This window comes from Pectinophora gossypiella, chromosome 14 (genome assembly GCF_024362695.1).
Source record: "Pectinophora gossypiella chromosome 14, ilPecGoss1.1, whole genome shotgun sequence".
NCBI classification, from domain to species: domain Eukaryota; kingdom Metazoa; phylum Arthropoda; class Insecta; order Lepidoptera; family Gelechiidae; genus Pectinophora; species Pectinophora gossypiella.
The window spans coordinates 2,338,910-2,358,130 of NC_065417.1; the positions used below are offsets into that span (position 1 = coordinate 2,338,910).

The 19,221-nt window shown below is 39.2% G+C and overlaps 1 protein-coding gene across 1 annotated transcript in view; it reads right to left on the reverse strand.

Moving 5' to 3' along the window:
• Positions 1-860: 860 nt before the first annotated feature.
• Positions 861-19,221, reverse strand: part of LOC126372516 (GTP-binding protein REM 1) — a 195,071-nt gene continuing 176,710 nt past the window's right edge. The window contains exons 3-5 of the mRNA XM_050018318.1: positions 9,797-9,882; positions 8,963-9,152; positions 861-1,637 (exon numbers count right to left, since the gene is read on the reverse strand). Coding sequence (XP_049874275.1) covers positions 1,360-1,637; positions 8,963-9,152; positions 9,797-9,882 — 554 coding nt within the window. The 3' untranslated portion in view covers positions 861-1,359. The remainder of the gene's footprint in view (positions 1,638-8,962; positions 9,153-9,796; positions 9,883-19,221) is intronic.

Here is a 19,221-nt window from a genome sequence, read left to right on the forward strand (position 1 = left end):
GAATCAAACTGTAAGCTTTTTTAGCATAAAGAAGTTGGTTTGACGTTTATTTTAACGATGATTTTTGTTTCGTAAAAACTGCTGCCTTTGTTACACCTTTACACAACTTTGTCGGAATACATAATACAGAGGTGCCTATTATTGTACTTAAAATCATACCCTCATTTCAGCAAGCGACATCTTTCGGCCTCAACTCCACAACTTACAACGTAAGCGTCGAAATGGCCGGTCACTCAATGTATTTAAATTTTGATTCCAAGATATGTGCAGTAACGGAAATATTTATGCGCCAAAATTTCTTCTCCGTTACTGCACTCAAACTTATTTAACACGCACAGCCTATAAGTGTTCCGGTAAAAAAATTGGTATCGACAAAATATTAGTGTCCAAGAAACATTAGTAATCGATTTTTCAGATAGATGGCGGTATAATGGTCATATAAATCGAAAAAAAAGTCGCATGGACAGGATGACTTTAAAAGTTATTTAATTTTTTAAATACGTTGGACGCAAATATCTGGTGATAGGCACTACGCGGCACTAATATGTAATCAATGATGTACGTTCACGAGTACTAGTATACACTTAGAAACCATGTCACATTAACTTTTTTGACAAATTAAGCCGTAAGTCTTATTAAATGTCAAATATGATAGTGCGACAGGGTTCTAAAGTAGGTATGATATTGCTCATGACTATACATACATAATGTAAGTTAATGTAAACTGTTCTAAGGGAGAAAAATAAACTTTTATTTGCTATCCGCGAGGAACTATAGGCTTTCTGTATTTACCATAAGATGCTACTATGTTAATTATAGCTGTTGTGTCTCCGAACATTATATAAATAAAAAAATATTTAAAAAATAAATGATTCATCACCTTTAAATACACCTAGTAACGGCCTGCGTGGTCCAGTGGTTGAGCGTTGGGCTCACGATCCGGAGGTCCCGAGTTCGATACCCGGTAGGGATATATCACAAAAATCACTTTGTGAACCCTAGTTTGGTTAGGACATTACAGGCTGATCACCTGATTGTCCGAAAGTAAGATGATCCGTGCTTCGGAAGACACGTTAAACCGTTGGTCCCGGTTACTATTTACTGATGTACTCGTAAGTGAGTAATCGTTACATGAGCCATGTCAGGGGTCTTTGGCGGCTCAATCATAACCCTGACACCAAGGTTGAAGGGGCTGGTATTCCACCTCATAACCTACACGATAAGAAGAGAATACACCTAGTGACCGGCCATCTTGACTCTCCTTACAACTACCACAAACCGCCCGAACACTGAACACACACTTCAATTGTCTTTCGGTTTCGGCTCCGCTTACACGAACACGGGCCCGTCGTTTTGCTTTCACAGGACATTTAAGTTCTCACAGTTTTTGAATTTCGAATCTTCCTTGCCGAATATCCAAGTCAGCATCTGTCGCGCCTTCATGCTCGCTCTGACCACTCCTCTAGACTTATACCAATGCGCGGGGGAGGATTCCCTTCCCCCTTCAGCTGAGTATTGCTGCTTCTTCAGCCGGATTTGGGTAAGGATACCGACTAAGAGCTCGTCGACGTTATGGTTGATCCCGACGGATACTTCGATGAATTTCGCCTTGTACGTGCACGCGAGGCATTTGCCGTCTGTGGAGGAAAATACAGTATTAGTTGGTGTTTTTATATTCTGTATGTGGTGCGGACAGTCTCTTCTCAGTACGTGCTTACGGTTGGGATCTAATATCAATGTTTTTTTTTATTCTTACCCATGACCATAGAATAAGGAGTAATACTTCGTATAGAACGGCAACTCTCCGCTCCCCACCAGCGTCTGAGCTATTTGTATGAAGTGTCCGGGGTGTGCCTTGACTTAGGTAAACTTAGAGGCGGCACCGGACTGAGATACTTTGTACCTAAAATTTGAGTTTGTAACACACTCAAACATACCATTTTTATACAAATTCCCGATCCATAAACAGCCTACATACGTCCCACTGCTGGGCACTGGCCTCCTCTCAATCAACCGGAGGGTGTATGGAGGTGTTTTTACGGCTAATAGCCGGGACCAACGGCTTAACGTGCCCTCCGAAGCACGGAATCATCTTACTTTTTCGGACAATCAGGTGATTCAAGCCTGAAAAGTCCTTACCAAACAAAGGACAGTCTCACAAAGTGATTTCGACAATGTCCCCATCGGGAATCGAACCCGGACCTCCAGATCATGAGCCTAACGCTCTAACCACTAGACCACGGAGGCTGTTAAATTCCCGATCCGATCCGTAATAAAGAATAATACTTCGTATAGAACGTCAACTCTCCGCTCCGCGTCTGAGCTAGGTTTACCTCACCCCCCTCGAACATAGTTTAGACTTGAATCGTATGGCGTCAGACGTCACACACACAGATGCGCGTGTACGATAACGTTCATGTGTGGTGTCTGTGTAAAACGAGGTTGTTTGTATGAAGTGTCCGGAGTGTGCCATGACTTAGGTAAACTTAGAGGCGGCACCGGACTGAGATACTTTGTACCTAGTGTTTAAGTTTGTGTACACTCAAACATACCATTTTCAAACAATTTACCGATCCGATCCGCAATAAAGAATAATACTTCGTATAGAACGTCACCAGATCGTCGGTCCACCTTGTAGCGGGCCTACCCACTGAGCGTCGTCCGACATGTGGTCGCCACTCCAGGACCGATCGTCGTGGAGATCCTTGGGGGAGGCCTATGCCCAGCAGTGGGCGTCATACGGCTGATGATGATAGAACGTCAACTCTCCGCTCCGCGTCTGAGCTAGGTTTACCTCACCCTCCCTCGAACATAGTTTAGACTTGAATCGTATGGCGTCAGACGTCACACACACAGATGCGCGTGTACGATTACGTCGATGTGTGGTGTCTGTGTAAAACGAGGTTGTTTGTATTAAGTGTCCGGAGTATGCCATGACTTAGGTAAACTTAGAGGCGGCACGGGACTGGGATACTTTGTACCTAGTGTTTAAGTTTGTGTACACTCAAACATACCATTTTCATACAAATTCCCGATCCGATCCGCAATAAAGAATAATACAAGTATAGAACGGTAATTCTCCGCCCCGCGCTGATTAGTATCGGGCGCCAAGCAAAAGTTACTTCACCCCCTCTGGGTCTTTCTTTAGTCTAAATGGCCGTCAGGCGTTAAGGAGTAAGAGCCTCCGTGGTCCAGTGGTTGAGCGTTGTGCTCACGATCCGAAGGTCCCGGGTATACGACAGTGGCTACGCGGCGCTGCACCAATTTATTTTATTCGCCATTTAACTGCGGCTTTAAGAAAGAAAAAAGGTGGAAATGAGTGAAAGATTGTGACGAACGGACGCTTGCCGAAGGGACTGGCCGGAGTACACACAGGATCGTGAAAATGGAAAGAGGAAGGCGAGTGTTAACGACGGTCTTCTTGGTTGTCTTAAGTTTTTTTTATATACTTTTCATTTTCAGTATGTTCCATAACATAACATAACACAAATAGCCTATATATATATACGTCCCACTGCTGGGCACAGGCCTCCTCTCAATCAACTGGAAAGGGTATGTAGCATACTCCACCACGCTGCTCCACTACTGCAGTACGTTCCCTTGTTTTTAAAAAAGTCTGTCAGTTTTGTTCAATATAAAAATCAGCACGTATAGTTTTTGCTTTCTCGATTATCATTTCACATTTTATGTATGCACTCTCAACAGGGAGGCCTTTGCCCAGCAGTGGAATCTTGTAGGCTAGATTAGATTAGAACTGCGGCTTTAAGAATAAATATGGGTAGGTAACTATTCTGTAAATACCCGGCTAAAGTCGCCGGCAACAGTCGCCATACAACTAACATTTATTGGCGACGCTTTGGCAACTTGGAGACGCTTTGGTAACGAAGCGACGTGGCAATGGTGAGTTTATCACCACTAATTAATATTATTTTTTATTATATTAATATTATAAGAGCTACGCTCCTGTCGGTGTAGCATTCTCCATTCTTGCCCGTCAAAGGCCAATTCCTGCACTTCCTTATAAAACATGACGTTCACTTTCTGTTTGATCTGTTTCATGTAAGCTATTTTTGGTCTTCCCTTTTCTCTCTTTCCTTGTTTGATTGGCGAGTTATGTCACTATAACGCAGTAATTCAGCTAATAAAAGATACCATTATAAGAAACGTACGCTAGAGAAAAGAAAACAGCATTTCAGTGAAAAATAAAGTCCATAATTTTCCTTAAATATTCCATTATTTCATACAGAACCCTTATAGCTTATTTCCAAGTGGTCCCTGCTTACAAACTGTAGCTATTATCCATAGTACGGACCTCGATGTCCCTGAGAAATTACGGTTATCTATACTTATAATAAATCTGTAGAGAGGTCAATTCTGTACATTAAATATTTTTTCAAAATAACTATCAGGGGGTGATAAGTGGTCGATACTGATGCCAAAAATGCAATCAGTAAAATTTTTGTCTGTCTGTCTGTCTGTCTGTCTGTCTGTATGTTCCTTATAGAAACAAAAACTACTGGACGGATTTTAATGAAACTTGGTACAATTATTCTTCACACTCCTGGACAGGTTATAGTATACTTTTCATCACGCTACAATCAATAGGAGCAGAGTAGTGAAGGGAAATCCTTTTGTATGAAAAATCTAAACCGCTCAAGTTAGACGTTTGAAATTTGGCATGCAGGTACCTTAGATACCGTAGAGGTGCACTAAGAAAGGAATTCCCGACATTCCTACGGGAACGGGAATTAGCGGGAAAATCCTTTTGTATGAAAAATCTAAACCACTCAAGTTAGACGTTTGAAATTTGGCATGCAGGTACCTTAGATACCGTAGAGGTACACTAAGAAAGGAATTCCCGAAATTCCCACGGGAACGGGAATTAGCGAGAAAATCCTTTTGTATGAAAAATCTAAACCACTCAAGTTAGACGTTTGAAATTTGGCATGGAGATACCTTAGATACCGTAGAGGTGCACTAAGAAAGGAATTCCCGAAATTCCCACGAGAACGGGAATTAGCGGGAAAATCCTTTTGTATGAAAAATCTAAACCACTCAAGTTAGACGTTTGAAATTTGTCATGCAGGTACCTTAGATACCGTAGAGGTGTACTAAGAAAGGAATTCCCGAAATTCCCACGGGAACGGCAATTAGCGGGAAAATCTTTTTGTATGAAAAATCTAAACCACTCAAGTTAGACGTTTGAAATTTGGCATGCAGGTACCATAGGTACCGTAGAGGTGCACTAAGAAAGGAATTCCCAAAATTCTCACGGGAACGGGAATTAACGGGAAAATCCTTTTGTATGAAAAATCTAAACCATTCAAGTTAGATGTTTGAAATTTGGCTCGCAGGTACCTTAGATACCGTAGAGGTGCACTAAGAAAGGAATTCCCGAAATTCCCACGGGAACGGGAATTAGCGGGAAAATCCTTTTGTATGAAAAATCTAAACCATTCAAGTTAGACGTTTGAAATTTGTCATGCAGGTACCTTAAATACCGTAGAGGTACACTAAGAAAGGAATTTCCGAAATTCCCACGGGAACGGGAATTAGCGGGAAAATCCTTTTGTATGAAAAATCTAAACCACTCAAGTTAGACGTTTGAAATTTGGCATGCAGGTACCATAGGTACCGTAGAGGTGCACTAAGAAAGGAATTCCCGAAATTCCCAAGAGAACGGGAATAAGCGGGAAAATCCTTTTGTATGAAAAATCTAAACCACTCAAGTTAGACGTTTGAAATTTGTCATGCAGGTACCTTAGATGCCGTAGAGGTGTACTAAGAAAGGAATTCCCCAAATTCCCACGGAAACGGGAATTAGCGGGAAAATCCTTTTGTATGAAAAATCTAAACCACTCAAGTTAGACGTTTGAAATTTGGCATGCAGGTACCATAAGTACCGTAGAGGTGCACTAAGAAAGGAATTCCCGAAATTCCCACGGGAACGGGAATTAGCGGGAAAATCCTTTTGTATGAAAAATCTAAACCACTCAAGTTAGACGTTTGAAATTTGGCATGCAGGTACTTTAGTAAACTTAAAGCTTAGTTGCAACAGGATATTACAAAATTCCCACGGGAACGGTAGTTAGCGGGAAAAACATTTGTATGAAAAAATCAAATCTAAATAAAAGGAGAAACTGACTGACTCAGTGACTGACATATCAACGCATAGCCTGAACGGCTAAACGTAGGCATTTGAAATTTGGAAGGGACATAGCTTAGGTACCGTAGAGGTGCACTAAGAAAGGAATTCCCGGAATTCCCACGGAAACGGAAATTTGCGGGAAAATCCTTTTGTATGAAAAATCTAAACCGCTTAAGTTAGACGCTTGAAATTTGGCATGCAGGTACCTTAGTTAACTTAAAGCTTAGTTGCAACAGGATATTGCAAAATTCCCACGGAAACGGGAGTAAGCGGGAAAAAAACATTTGTATGAAAAAATCGAAACCGCGTAAGATAGATGTTTTCAATTCAATTCAATTAAATTATTTATTGCATTCCATGTAGTACAATGGGGTGTTACATAGGCATAGGAACTAAAACATGGACCCTGTAGGGCACAGCAACGTTGAAGGGAAGAGAGGAAATGTGTATTAAAATTAAAACTCAATGAACAATCAATTAAAAAAAAAATCAATTCAATCAATTGATTCAATCTAGCATGCATGCATACCTTAGTAAATATAAAGTTTATTTTTGGCTGTATTTTGAAAAATGGGAGTTATTGGGAAAAAAAATTATGAAAAAATCTAAACTGCATAAGTATGCACTCCCACACACACAAAGATCTCTCTCTTATATAACACGCCACGCGGACGAAGTCGCGGGCAAAAGCTAGTGACGAAATAAAAATATATTGGGAATATAATAGTTAGCCTAACTGGCAAGGAATTTCGCGCTACGAATACAGAGGTGGATTAAGTCACTACTGGCATATAATAAGGAATTATCACCTACTGAATAAAGATATTTTTTGAATATGTATTTGACATATTTCGTAATTTTTATTCACATTTTTTTTGACGTGAATAATTGTAGATTTGCCGCAGATGGCATTAACTACTTGGCCGGACAAATGGGGAGCGCTGAAGGCTCTCACCCGGTACAACGTTTAAGACAACATGCCTGAGGGTGCCCAGTTGGACAATCAGGTGATTCAAGCCTGAAAAGTCCTTACCAAACAAAGGACAGTCTCACAAAATGATTTCGACAAAAAATCGAAAAAAACAAGTAATTTCCTCCCCAAGTACCTCCATTAAATACCTAATGACTTCAGCAGGAAGCTTATGCACCCCAGAGTCCAGCCCTGGTATTGTCGAACTCATTCCAGCCGGTCGCGAGGGAAATCAATTTACGGCCATAATAGCAGATAATAAGTAATAAATTCGTTCGCAGTCCTTCTTATGTATTTTTTTTAAGAGATCAATTGAAGACATTTGAAAAATAAATTGTTACTTAGGTATAAAACCGGAGTATTACTTTTAGGTACCTATACATTACAATGGTATATTTTAGCGAATAAGTGGTACTTCAAACAGCGCTTATCGCTATCGACCCACTAGAGTGATTAATTCTTTAAAATATTTTTGCTCTCACACGTCGCCCCGAGCCGAGGTTCGCGTCCAACTGGGCACTCTCAGGCCTGTTGTCTTAAACGTTGTACCGGGAGAGAGCCTTCAGCGCTCCCCATTTTTCCGGCCAAGTAGTTAATGCCATCTGCGGCAAATTTACAATAAGTCACGTCAAAAAAAAAGCCAACGGCTCAACGTGCCATCAGAAGCACGGATCATCTTGCTAGTATTGTAATAATGTAACTTATTCAAATCCACAGAGATCTATATGTTAAAAGCTTTCAGACAGTCGAAAGAAATGGATTCGAAGATATATTTTATATTCCCTTAGTCTAGCGAAACCTTATGCTAAGCAGGTCAGCATGATCCGCGTTTCAGGCCTAAAGCTTGATACCATTTGTCAGTGAATTTAGAAGATAAAAAAATGCAAAACGTCAGTTGAAAAACCCAAAACAAATAAATAGAGGAGACGAGAAACCTCAGAATTGCCAATAGAAAGATAACAACATCAACAGCCTCCATGGTCTAGCGGTTAGAGCGTTAGGCTCACGATCTCCGGGTTCGATTCCCGATGGGGACATTGTCGAAATCATTTTGTGAGACTGTCCTTTGTTTGGTAAGGACTTTTCAGGCTTGAATCACCTGATTGTCCGAAAAAGTAAGATGATTCCGTGCTTCGGAGGGCACGTTAAGCCGTTGGTCCCGGCTATTAGCCGTAAAAACACCTCCACCAACCGGTATTGGAGCAGCGTGGTGGAGTATGCTCCATACCTCCTCCGGTTGATTGAGGGGAGGTCTGTGCCCAGCAGTGGGACGTATATAGGCTGTTTATGTTATGTAGATAGATACATGTTTGGATTATAAATGATTATCCCGTAACGCTCTCACGCTCGCGAACAGAAAATATCGTGAAGAAACCCACATTCCCTCCAATTATACAACAATGACATAGCATCACGCTTGAATCCCCGAAGGGGTAGGCAGAGGTGTATGGGAAGTAAGAAATGCACTAACTTATGGTTGTCTGTGAAGAAATAGTATATTTGGTATATTTGGTATGACTTTGTTGAATATAATAATTATTAGGGAGCGGGAAAATAAAATGCGTCATTCGTCGTTACTCTATTTTTGTATCTCTTTTTATTTGGCGTTGGTTACCAGCGCCATCTGTTGGTTCTTTTGGTTACTACTTTACAATTTTCCTATCATAAAATATGGACGTAGCCAGCTAGCTAAACTAAATTGTAATAGGTTTGCGCTAGATGGCGCTTGTCTGTGACAGTCTAGAAGAAATCGCTTTAAGCGATACGGCCGCCATTTGCCATGTCTCTTTTGTAGCTATTTTCTTTTATTTTGGTGCAATGAAGTAATATAATTGTATTTGTACCTTGAGTAGAAACGGCTCTGCTTCGGGCCAGGTCGATCTTATTGGCAACCAGGAGTGCGGGCCTCGCTCGCAGCATGTCACAGTCCAGCAGCCGAGCGAGCTCCTGCTCAGCCTTCTGGAACGAAGCCTTGTCCACCACAGAGTATATCACCACGAATGCGTCCGGAGGCTCGGATCGTTCTATTTCCTCCTGTGAACAATGGTTTAATAATAATAATAATAATCTTTATTCAAAAAGAAAGTTTACAAAAATGTTTTGAAGTCTCTGACTCTTAAACTAGACGAATCTGTGTCTTAAGAATCAGCGGCCTCTCCCAAATGGTATCAATGAAATTTTGAACAAAGTAGGTAAATTCTTAGTTACTAGAAAAACTTAACTAACTCTAAATAATGAGCGTTCTTATTCTTATTGGGGTTATAATATTAAAATAAAATATAATAAATATATACATATATAAATATACTTATACTTACATACATATATATACATAAAGATCTATTGATATATAGAATATAATGAAGAATAAATTAAATTTTAATATATATGAATATTGTAAGAAGTTAACGTAATCTTATATACATACGAACTTAACACATTCCTCTTTTTTATTTATTTAAAATTAGTTAACAGTTCCTTAGTTTTGTCATCCAGGGATAACTCCAGGGTTTATAACATACATAGCATATGAAAACATCAGGAATGCAATAAATATCATATCTTATCTTATCTTATGTTCGGCGTAAAACACCAAACACGTGTGTGTGTGTGTGTGTGGGTGTGTGTGTGCGTGTGTGTATGTATGTATGTGTGGGTATTAGGATTTGCTTACTTACTTTTGTGGTTGTGCAGTTCACGAAGTATAGTTCCGACTCTTCCCCATTCAATAATATGGACACCTTCTGTTCTGAACTGTCGCTGTCTGTAAAGAAGAGAAATGACTGTTTAGTAAGATAACCTAACAAGAAAATACATATCATCACTCCTGTATCCTCGAAGGGGTACGCAGAGGTGTAATTAGTAGGTAGGTACCCATAGCACCTTTAACACCCATTCCTCATCAGCTATGTTTAAGTCGCATATAATAGGGGGCGACCCTATTGCCATTAACCGGACATAAAACCTGGAAACCACGTGATATCAACTATCTACGCACCAAATACGAATTCAAACACATAAAGTCGAATTTACGCCCTGATTTTGACGTTTGTACCTTTCATCAAGTTTCGTATTAATTAATGAGCAACAGCCTCCGTGGTCCAGTGGTTGAGCGTTGTGCTCACGATCCGGAGGTCCCGGGTTCGAAACCCGATGGGGACAAATCACAAAAATGCAGGCACGTTAAGCCGTTAGTCCCGGTTATTACTTACTGATGTAAGTAGGTACGTAGTCGTTACATGAGTCATGTCAGTGGCCTAGGGCGGCTCAGTTATAACCCCGACACCAGGGTTGATGGGGTTGGTAATTCACCTCACAATCCACACGATAGAAGAAGAAGAATGAGTACGTTAAACGAGCAAATAGCCATACTTGTCTTCGTCATGCTTAGTATTAATTTGTAACTGTATAGACCGATTGAATTTCCCACATTCCCGATAAATGCGTCTCGGAGGTATAATAATAAATAATAATAAAAATATTTATTTCCTCCACAACATAACATGATACAAAGTGTACATATAAATCTTAGACAATAGGGTTATACATAACGGTTGATCATGTGTAAAGGCTGGAACCTAGACTAGGATACCCTATATTATAGGATTCCAGGCCTCCACCTCCAGATCAGCAGTCTTAATGGGTAGCCATAATTACAACTTAGAAAGAAACAAACGACTACAAAAATAAAAGAAATAAGGATAAAAATTAAAAAACTAATCAATCAATAGGGAATTATGTAGAACAACTATTTGTGTCAAAATATGTGATGGTGTGATTTCAGCTGCTCTCGCGTACAGGTATCAGGGCACGCGGGGCAAGATGTAAGATGAGCCATAGTCTGTGGCGTAACACCACACACGCAGCTCAGGTCCGAACCGTTGAGAAAACCCTACCTGGACAGGTTAACCCGCAACCCTGGAGGTATGTGATCTAATCTGTATTGGGCTGGTTTAATTTTCGGGTTGGAAGGGCAGACAGGCAGTCACTACTAAAAAACCGGACCTGACAAATGTTCAGATTAGGTAAGAAGACCTTCTGAAAAAGAAATAACGCTGAGAAGATGATGAAGAACTCTGAACTTTTTTTTATTTATTATGTGAAAACTTATCTTTAGGGGTGATACCAACACAACCAATATATGCGGTTATCGAAGACTTCTGCGGAACCGTACTGCCAATAGGCTAGTTTCCAAGTAGGCGAATCTGTTACTTTTTACTAAACGTCAAAACACGAAATTACTAAGGAATTACTAAAATTCTTAAAGAAGTTAAATGGAAAGAAACGCAGCCTAAGACAGCACTTCTGTACGAAGTGTCTGTGGTTCCAAACCCGGGAAAACTTCTGGAATTCTTCTTCTATCGTGTGGGTTGTAAGGTGGATTACCAACCCCACCGACCCTGGTGTCAGGGTTATTATTGACCCGCCAAAGGCCCCTGACATGGCTCGTGTAACGTAAATAGTAGCTGGGGCCAACGGCTTAACGTGCCTTCCGAAGCACGGATCTTACTTTCGGACAATCAGGTGATCAGCCTGTAATGTACTAACCAAACTAGGGATCACGGAGTGATTTTTGTGATACGTCCCCACCGGGATTTGAACCCGGAACCTCCGGATTGTGAGCCCAACACTCAAACCACTGGACCACGGAGCCGCTTCTGGAATGTTCTAGTTTGTTTGCTCGAATTAATATACAAAATTTTGACGCAGCATGGCGCCTTTTTATATATTTACTTACTTATAATTTCTCCGGTCGGCTATGTTCGTGTGTGACATTGTATAATGTATTATCTCTGTGAGCGGAGAGCTTTTGTAACATAGACACGTCTTTATGATTTCGTTTCTTTAAAATATTTCTTCAACAATCGACCTCAGTTATAAAATTATGCAGCTTATTATATTTGTCAATCTTGAACGAATCTGTTTATTATTCAAGGAAAAATAAAAAGCCAAAACGAAACAAAATATTCCGCTTTAAAATTTTAAATTCGATTTGAGCTCACGAAACTGCAGAGTTGGATATTCAAATGAGTTGAATTCAAATTGAGTGCTTGCCCGAGTTAGGAAAGGATTATTACACGCCAAATGCTTATTGCGGATTTATTTCTGAGGTCCCCGTTGATGGAATAGTAAATTAAGTAGGTACCACTCGAGAAGTCCACCATCCAGCAGGGAACGACATACGCGGACAAACTATTCTCGATATTTTAAAGTATTCTGCAGATTCTCGCAATTAGGCATTTTTCAGGCTACGTTCACCAAAACAATATCAATGGAATTTACAGCTTTAACGTCATAATTACCCATTTTCTCATTACTCGGGTATTACATAATTATTCCAAAATACAATGTAATGGTAGAAGCATTTTATACAGGGCGTTACACCGTAACGAATACTGAGGGGAATGACTGCCCCCTCAGTGTTCAGATCATGATTCAGAGTTAATATCAAGTGTAATTTTCCGTAGCAAAATTCTTGCTTTTTTAGATTTTTTAAAATTATTTTCAATTGTATACTTTTGCGATGGAAAGTTCCACTTGATATTATCTCAGAATTATGAACTGTGTCATATAAAACGTACTTGTATGGCTACCTGAAAGTACTTGTACGGTTTGTAAGTGACATCATAACGTATACTGGGGGGATGATTCAGACCATGATTCGGAGTTGATATCAAGTGGAATTTCCTATAGGAAAATTCATGAAAATTTTGATGGATAATTGTTACGGGCATTAGGCTGATCCCTTATCACTATAAAGTTCATCATCTCCTTAGCATTATCTTGATTTTCACAGGGTCCGCTAACCTAACCTGAAGATTTGACTGGGAACTTCCAACCCGCGAAGGGAACACCAGCCCAATACAGGTTGGGTAACATACCTCCAAAAATACATTTCTCGGGAATGTGGGTTTCCTCACGATGTTTTCCTTCACCGCTGAGCACGTAGTAATCATTTATGATTCAAACATGAATTCGGAAACAAATTCGTCAATCAAGGCCTGAGCTGGATTCGAACATGCGACCTCAAAGTGACAGGCAAGCGTTCTTCCAGCTGGGCTATCACAGACTGCGCATCAATACACGTATATAAACTCATCAAAGACAACGTACATTCAAGTTCCTAAGATAGATATATATGATGAACATTAGGGTGCCAATAGATTATATATAGAATATATAGTATCACCTAATATATCAAGCAGCCTGGCACCTCGCTACCACCAATTGGGGCCTGACACAACGAGATGTCTGACACAACACGGTTGACATGGCCCCATTTTGCATCGATGGAGCTTTGCAACAAGCGATTCGCTTTTCTTTGACACACCCCAAATTTGTTCGCCGATTTATTACAAAACGAAGACAAAAGATAAGAAAAAAATCTATCTAAATAGATAGATAGATTGGATTGGTTTTGGTAGGTTGTTGGATTTTGTAGATTCTATTTATCTATCTATCTAAAAAATATAACTAAAACTTGGGGGGTTAAAATGGCCACATCGAAACAATTCATCTCTCTCTTTCTCTCTCTTTATTTAAGAGCTGCGCTCTTGTCGGTGGAGTAATCGCCTTCATTACTCCATAAATAAGGCGTGTAGAACGGTGGTTGCCCCAATCGCCTTCCGTTCCGCAGTACACCGACCAATTTCTCAGTAGTGGTTAGAACATCACCGAATGAATTCATCTAAGAAAGCAATATTGCAATTTGACATTTGCGCATATAAAAGTAAGTGCGCAATGCAAACAAATGTCAAATAGAAATATTGTTTTCTTAGATGAATTGCTTCGATGTGGCCATTGAAACCCCCCTTGACAATCACTGTCTAAAAATATGAAACAAGAAAATATTCATACATAGTGGTCAAATACATAACCCTCGTGTTTGCTTCACCGCAGTCGAGTAATTAGGCCGGAAATATACACATAAGATCATGCATATATTTCCTGTTGGGGTACCTACCCCAACATACAGGGAGTCTACCTAGACTCCCATCAAAGCTTTATAGACTCTATTTAAATCTGCGACACTAGTGCCGCTTAACAGATTTTCACAATGAGCGACTTTCCAGGCTACGTTCACCAAAACAATGTATATGGCGTTGTATAGCTTTAACTTGATAATTACCTTAATTATAATAATAATATATAATTAATAATAATTTAATCATTATTAATAATAATTAATAATTATTGAATTGAATAATAATTTAATAATTATTAATAATAATTAATAATTATTGAATTATTAATAATTAATTAATTGCATTGATAATTATTTAATTGCATTTTATAACTTTACAATATGTGTATACCTATCTAAATAAATAAATAAATAAATAATTACCTATTTTCACATTACTCGGGTACACGATTATTCCAAAATACAATCTAATGGCAGAAGCATGTATAAAATTAATTGTTAAGTACCTACTTGATATTTGGGTCACATTATGTCTTATGCAATTGTGCCTGGGTGTAGTAAAATGGGTCATATTTATAAGTACCGGAAAACAAATTTGAAAGATCTGTTATTCATGAAATTAGAAGGTTAAATTAAGGAAAATCTGCACAGCGCCCTCTTTATTGTTTTTGGGTAATAACTTAGCCTGGAATCTGGCGTCGCGGCCGCAGGACTGTATTCGTAGCGTCTTAGTATTATTCTTATTATTCTAACGGCCTCCGTGGTCCAGTGGTTTGAGCGTTGGGCTCACGATCCGGAGGTCCCAGATTCGAACCCCGGTGGGGACAAATCACAAAAATCACTTTGTGATCTCTAGTTTGGTTAGGACATTACTGGCCGATCACCTGACTGTCCAAAAAGTAAGATGATCCGTGCTTCGGAAGGCACGTTAAGCCGTTGGTCCCGGTTACTACTTTCTGATGTAAGTAAGTAGTCGTTACATGAGCCATGTCAGGGGCCTTTGGTGGCTCAATAGTCATCCTGATACCAGGGTTGATGAGGTTGATAATTCACCTCACAAACCCACACGATAGAAGAAGTATTATTATTCTTTGTTCTTGATGGACTTTATGTTGACAGGGGATCAGCCTGTCGCCCACAACATTAGTCTATCATATTAATAAGGGTACATTTCCTCCCTCGATCATATTGGGATCCCTCTTTTATTTTACGACAAGCTGATCGTGAAGTGTTTATTCGCTCCCAAAATAGCATAGAACGAACGGCATCCGTGGTCCAGTGGTTGAGCATTGAGCTCACGATCCGGAGGTCCCGGGTTCGAATCCCGGTGCTACTTTTGAGCGGTGTTAGCTTTAATAGTAACCCTGACACTAGGGTTGATGAGGTTGGTACTCCACCTCACCACCCACACGATAGAAGAAGAACAAAAAGAAGACAGCATAGAAGTTGAGAAATTTGAGTTATTATTTTTATTTATTTCTTGTTCCTGAAACTTTCTCCATTTTAATGAGCCTCTACAGTCTGATTTGGTCGTGATCAGAAAGTTCAATTGCTTATTAACAATTTTACTCGAATTTCCCGGAAGCTTGTAGGCTTTTTGAGGCCAATACGGAAATGCGATTAAGATATAATTGGTTCATACGAATTGGATGTTTAAGGCAGGATGTTTTGCAATGATTGTGAAGCTTGTAGACATTTTTGGAAAGTACTTGGTCAAATAAGAATAACAAAACATTTAGATTAAATTGTCATAAGGCCTCTACGTGTTGGCTTCGGTCCCACGCACGCTTTCCAAAAGTCCAGGACTTATACAGGGTGTTAGTGACATCGTAACGAAAACTTTGAGAGACGATTGAGACCATGATTCTGAGTTGATATCAAGTGGAATTTTTGTCGCAAAAGTATGGAACTGAAAATAATTAAAAAAAAAAAAAACAAAAAAAGCATGAATTTTCCGACTGAAAATTCAACTTGATATTAACTCAGAATCATGGTTTGAATCATTCCGCCGAGTATTCGTTACGATGCCACTAACACCCTGTAGAAATAATATACAACTAATAATAATCAAAGCCTCCTTGGAAGTAAAAAAAGCCTCCTGGTATAAACCTTTTAATAATTTTAAAGTATAAGCTTTTTTACATAAGTAAAATAAACATACATACATACATTTAAGTTTCTACATAAGTAAAAAAGCTTATTATAAGATTAATGAGTACCTAAATGATAAAAATGCCTCGTATTCAATGTGTTCTTCTAGTTATTAAATAACTTGTAATGTATACCAACATTGATATAAAACAAGTTGCAGTTTCTTGTCATTTCTTCTCCTCAGCTATAACACCTTGCGGAATTATGTAGATTCAAAAATGTTAAATTGACCTTCCACAAGTTTATCCATGATAATTACGTTGAATAAATTATTCTGATACTGGTGGAATCGCATCGTATAGTTGGCCCGTTTGTTGGACACTGGTTGGTACTTCATAAGCCAGTGTCCCATAATCGGGCACGAATATATTGATTTTATGTTTAATGTTATTTTGTGTGTCAGGATCGAAGCAAATGGAATTCCATAGTCTCTGCTTACCCCGGTGGGAAATAGGCGTGAGTTTATGTATATGCATGTTCTGTTTGTATTTTTGGTATGAGTACTGTTCTTTCTACTTCGTTCCTAATTTATTTTTTAATAATAAATAGACAAATGCTCAGAAATATTATGATTAATTTTATTATTGCAGTCTGAACACATAGAAAAATTAAAATGATCTGCGATTCGGAAGGCGCATAATGCAGTTGACCATACAGACGGCCAATCAGACATCAAACTTTTCAGGACCCCGATAACAAACCCGCCAGCGTGGTCGACGAATTGACTAGGTCGATTAATTCTTTCAATTACAATCATCCCAGAGGACGCCCTGAGAAGAGTTTCGCGGCAAACTGGGCACCCTCAGGCCTGTTGTCTTAAATTTTATACCGGGTAAGAGCTCTCAGCGCTCCCCATTTGTCCGGCCAGGTAGTTAATGTCAATTGCGGCAAAACAATAAGTCACTTTAAAATTGTTTTGAGTAAAACCACGTATCTTCTAGCCCAACAGTTGCGTGAATAGCAGTTAATTTGCGCACCAGGGTTCGATATTGCATAGTTTCAGAAGAACTATGTCACTGCGTCGACTTCATAGAGTGGAATATTTAACAGCATACCCAAAGAGAATACAATCACTACGATTTACGCATACCTACCAGTTAGTTATTATAATATAATCATCAGCCCATTAACGTCCCCACTACTGGGGCATGGGCCTTCCCTACGGATGGATAGGGAGATCGGGCCTTAAACCATCACGCGGGCCCAGTGCGGATTGATGGTTATTAACGACTGCTAATGCAGCCGGGAACAACGGCTTAACGTGCCTTCCGAAGCACGGAGGAGCTCGAGTTGAAAACTGTTTTTTTGTGGTCACCCATCTTATGACCGGCATTTGCGAAAGTTGCTTAACTTCAACGATCGCAGACCGAGCGCGTTTAACGCTGCGCCACCGAGCTCCACCATTATTACACAATATGTGTACTTAAGTGAATAATTCCCACAATTTCCCTGCCAGATTTTACGACATACTAGGGAAAATAAGGAACTTAACTTGTTTTATTGTATTTTATATGGGACAACAACAGTCTTGTATCTATTTGTACAATGTATGGTTTCATTTACAATATGTAAGACCAATTACAGCTATCCACATATTACATAGTCAAATATAAAGAGTATGCCAAAGGAAAAAAAAGAAGAGACGGTGTGTGTGTGTTTATGTGGGATAAAGAAATAACACAGGATATATTTTACTCCTTTAATTTTACACACACCTTATATTAAAACCAAAAACCTCTCACCCGACCGACATCGCACCATCGACTCGCCTTTCTTACTTTTAAAAACTGCCTTACGTCCCATTCATTAACCATCCTCCTTTCATACCATAAATAATCAAATTCCCATCCTTCCATAGTATTCTCACTTTCCTACATTTATGTACATCAATACCACAGAACAGTCCATATCACTATAATGATAAATTCAATATGATACTCAATAGAAAATTAATTCAATTATTCACTTCAATTAAACATAGTACTACACTGCACACACTACACACACATACTGTACTGTTGTACTTACATTTAATATTACATAAAAAATATGTTTACTATCCGTAAATAAATCAATCTCACCGAACCGTGCATTATATGTGCGGACTAATCTCGTAAATAATAAAAAAATATGCTTGTGTGTGTACTTTACTCGTGGTTCTGTCCACCCCATTACGGGCGTGAATTTATGTATGCATATCAAAAGTTGCACAATTCAGTTTGCGTTGCTATTGACCCTAATCTCTTAAGTCTTTAAGTTCAAATAGTTGGGTTTGTCGCGTCCTTCAGTCCTAACTTATTTCAAGTATCTACAAGTAGGGATGAACTCTTGGACAAATTTGATTTTCCACGGAAGGGGTTAAGAGAGTTGAAATTTGAATACTTTGGGTACGTTGACTTGAAGTTTGACACACAGAGGCGGTACCATGAGCGATGTGGGCCGCTGCTTGATGCGCCATATCCGATGGGGTGGGGCAGGGGAGAGTTACGTACCCAATATTGCTAATTCTGTTTTGTACTGTTTCCTAACATAGAGTAAGATATACTTACCAAGAGTCTTACCTGGTCCAACGCCTGTCAGTAGCTGTGCAACGGGGCAATGCCGCTAGTGTAATGGGTTCGTTTGGACCAGGTCAGATTCAGAACTGTTAAAACGCCTAGTTGACGTGACGAAGTTACGTATGTTTATGATTATGCGACAAATTGTATTATATTAATATTATTATTATAATTATTTCTCTTTTGATAAAATACTTACCCAATGAGTCTTATTACTTGAATAAATAAATAAATCACTACATAATATAAAACAAAGTCGCTTTTTCTGTCCCTATATCCCTATGTACGCTTAAATCTTTAAAATTACGCAACGGATTTTGATACGGCTTTTTTATTTGACAGAGTGATTCAAGAGGAAGGTTTATATGTATAATAACATCTATTAAATAGTGGAGAAATAATGTTATTTTTGAGGTTTTGAATTTGATGATTTTTTCAGCATTGCACCCGAGCGAAGCCGGGGCAGGTC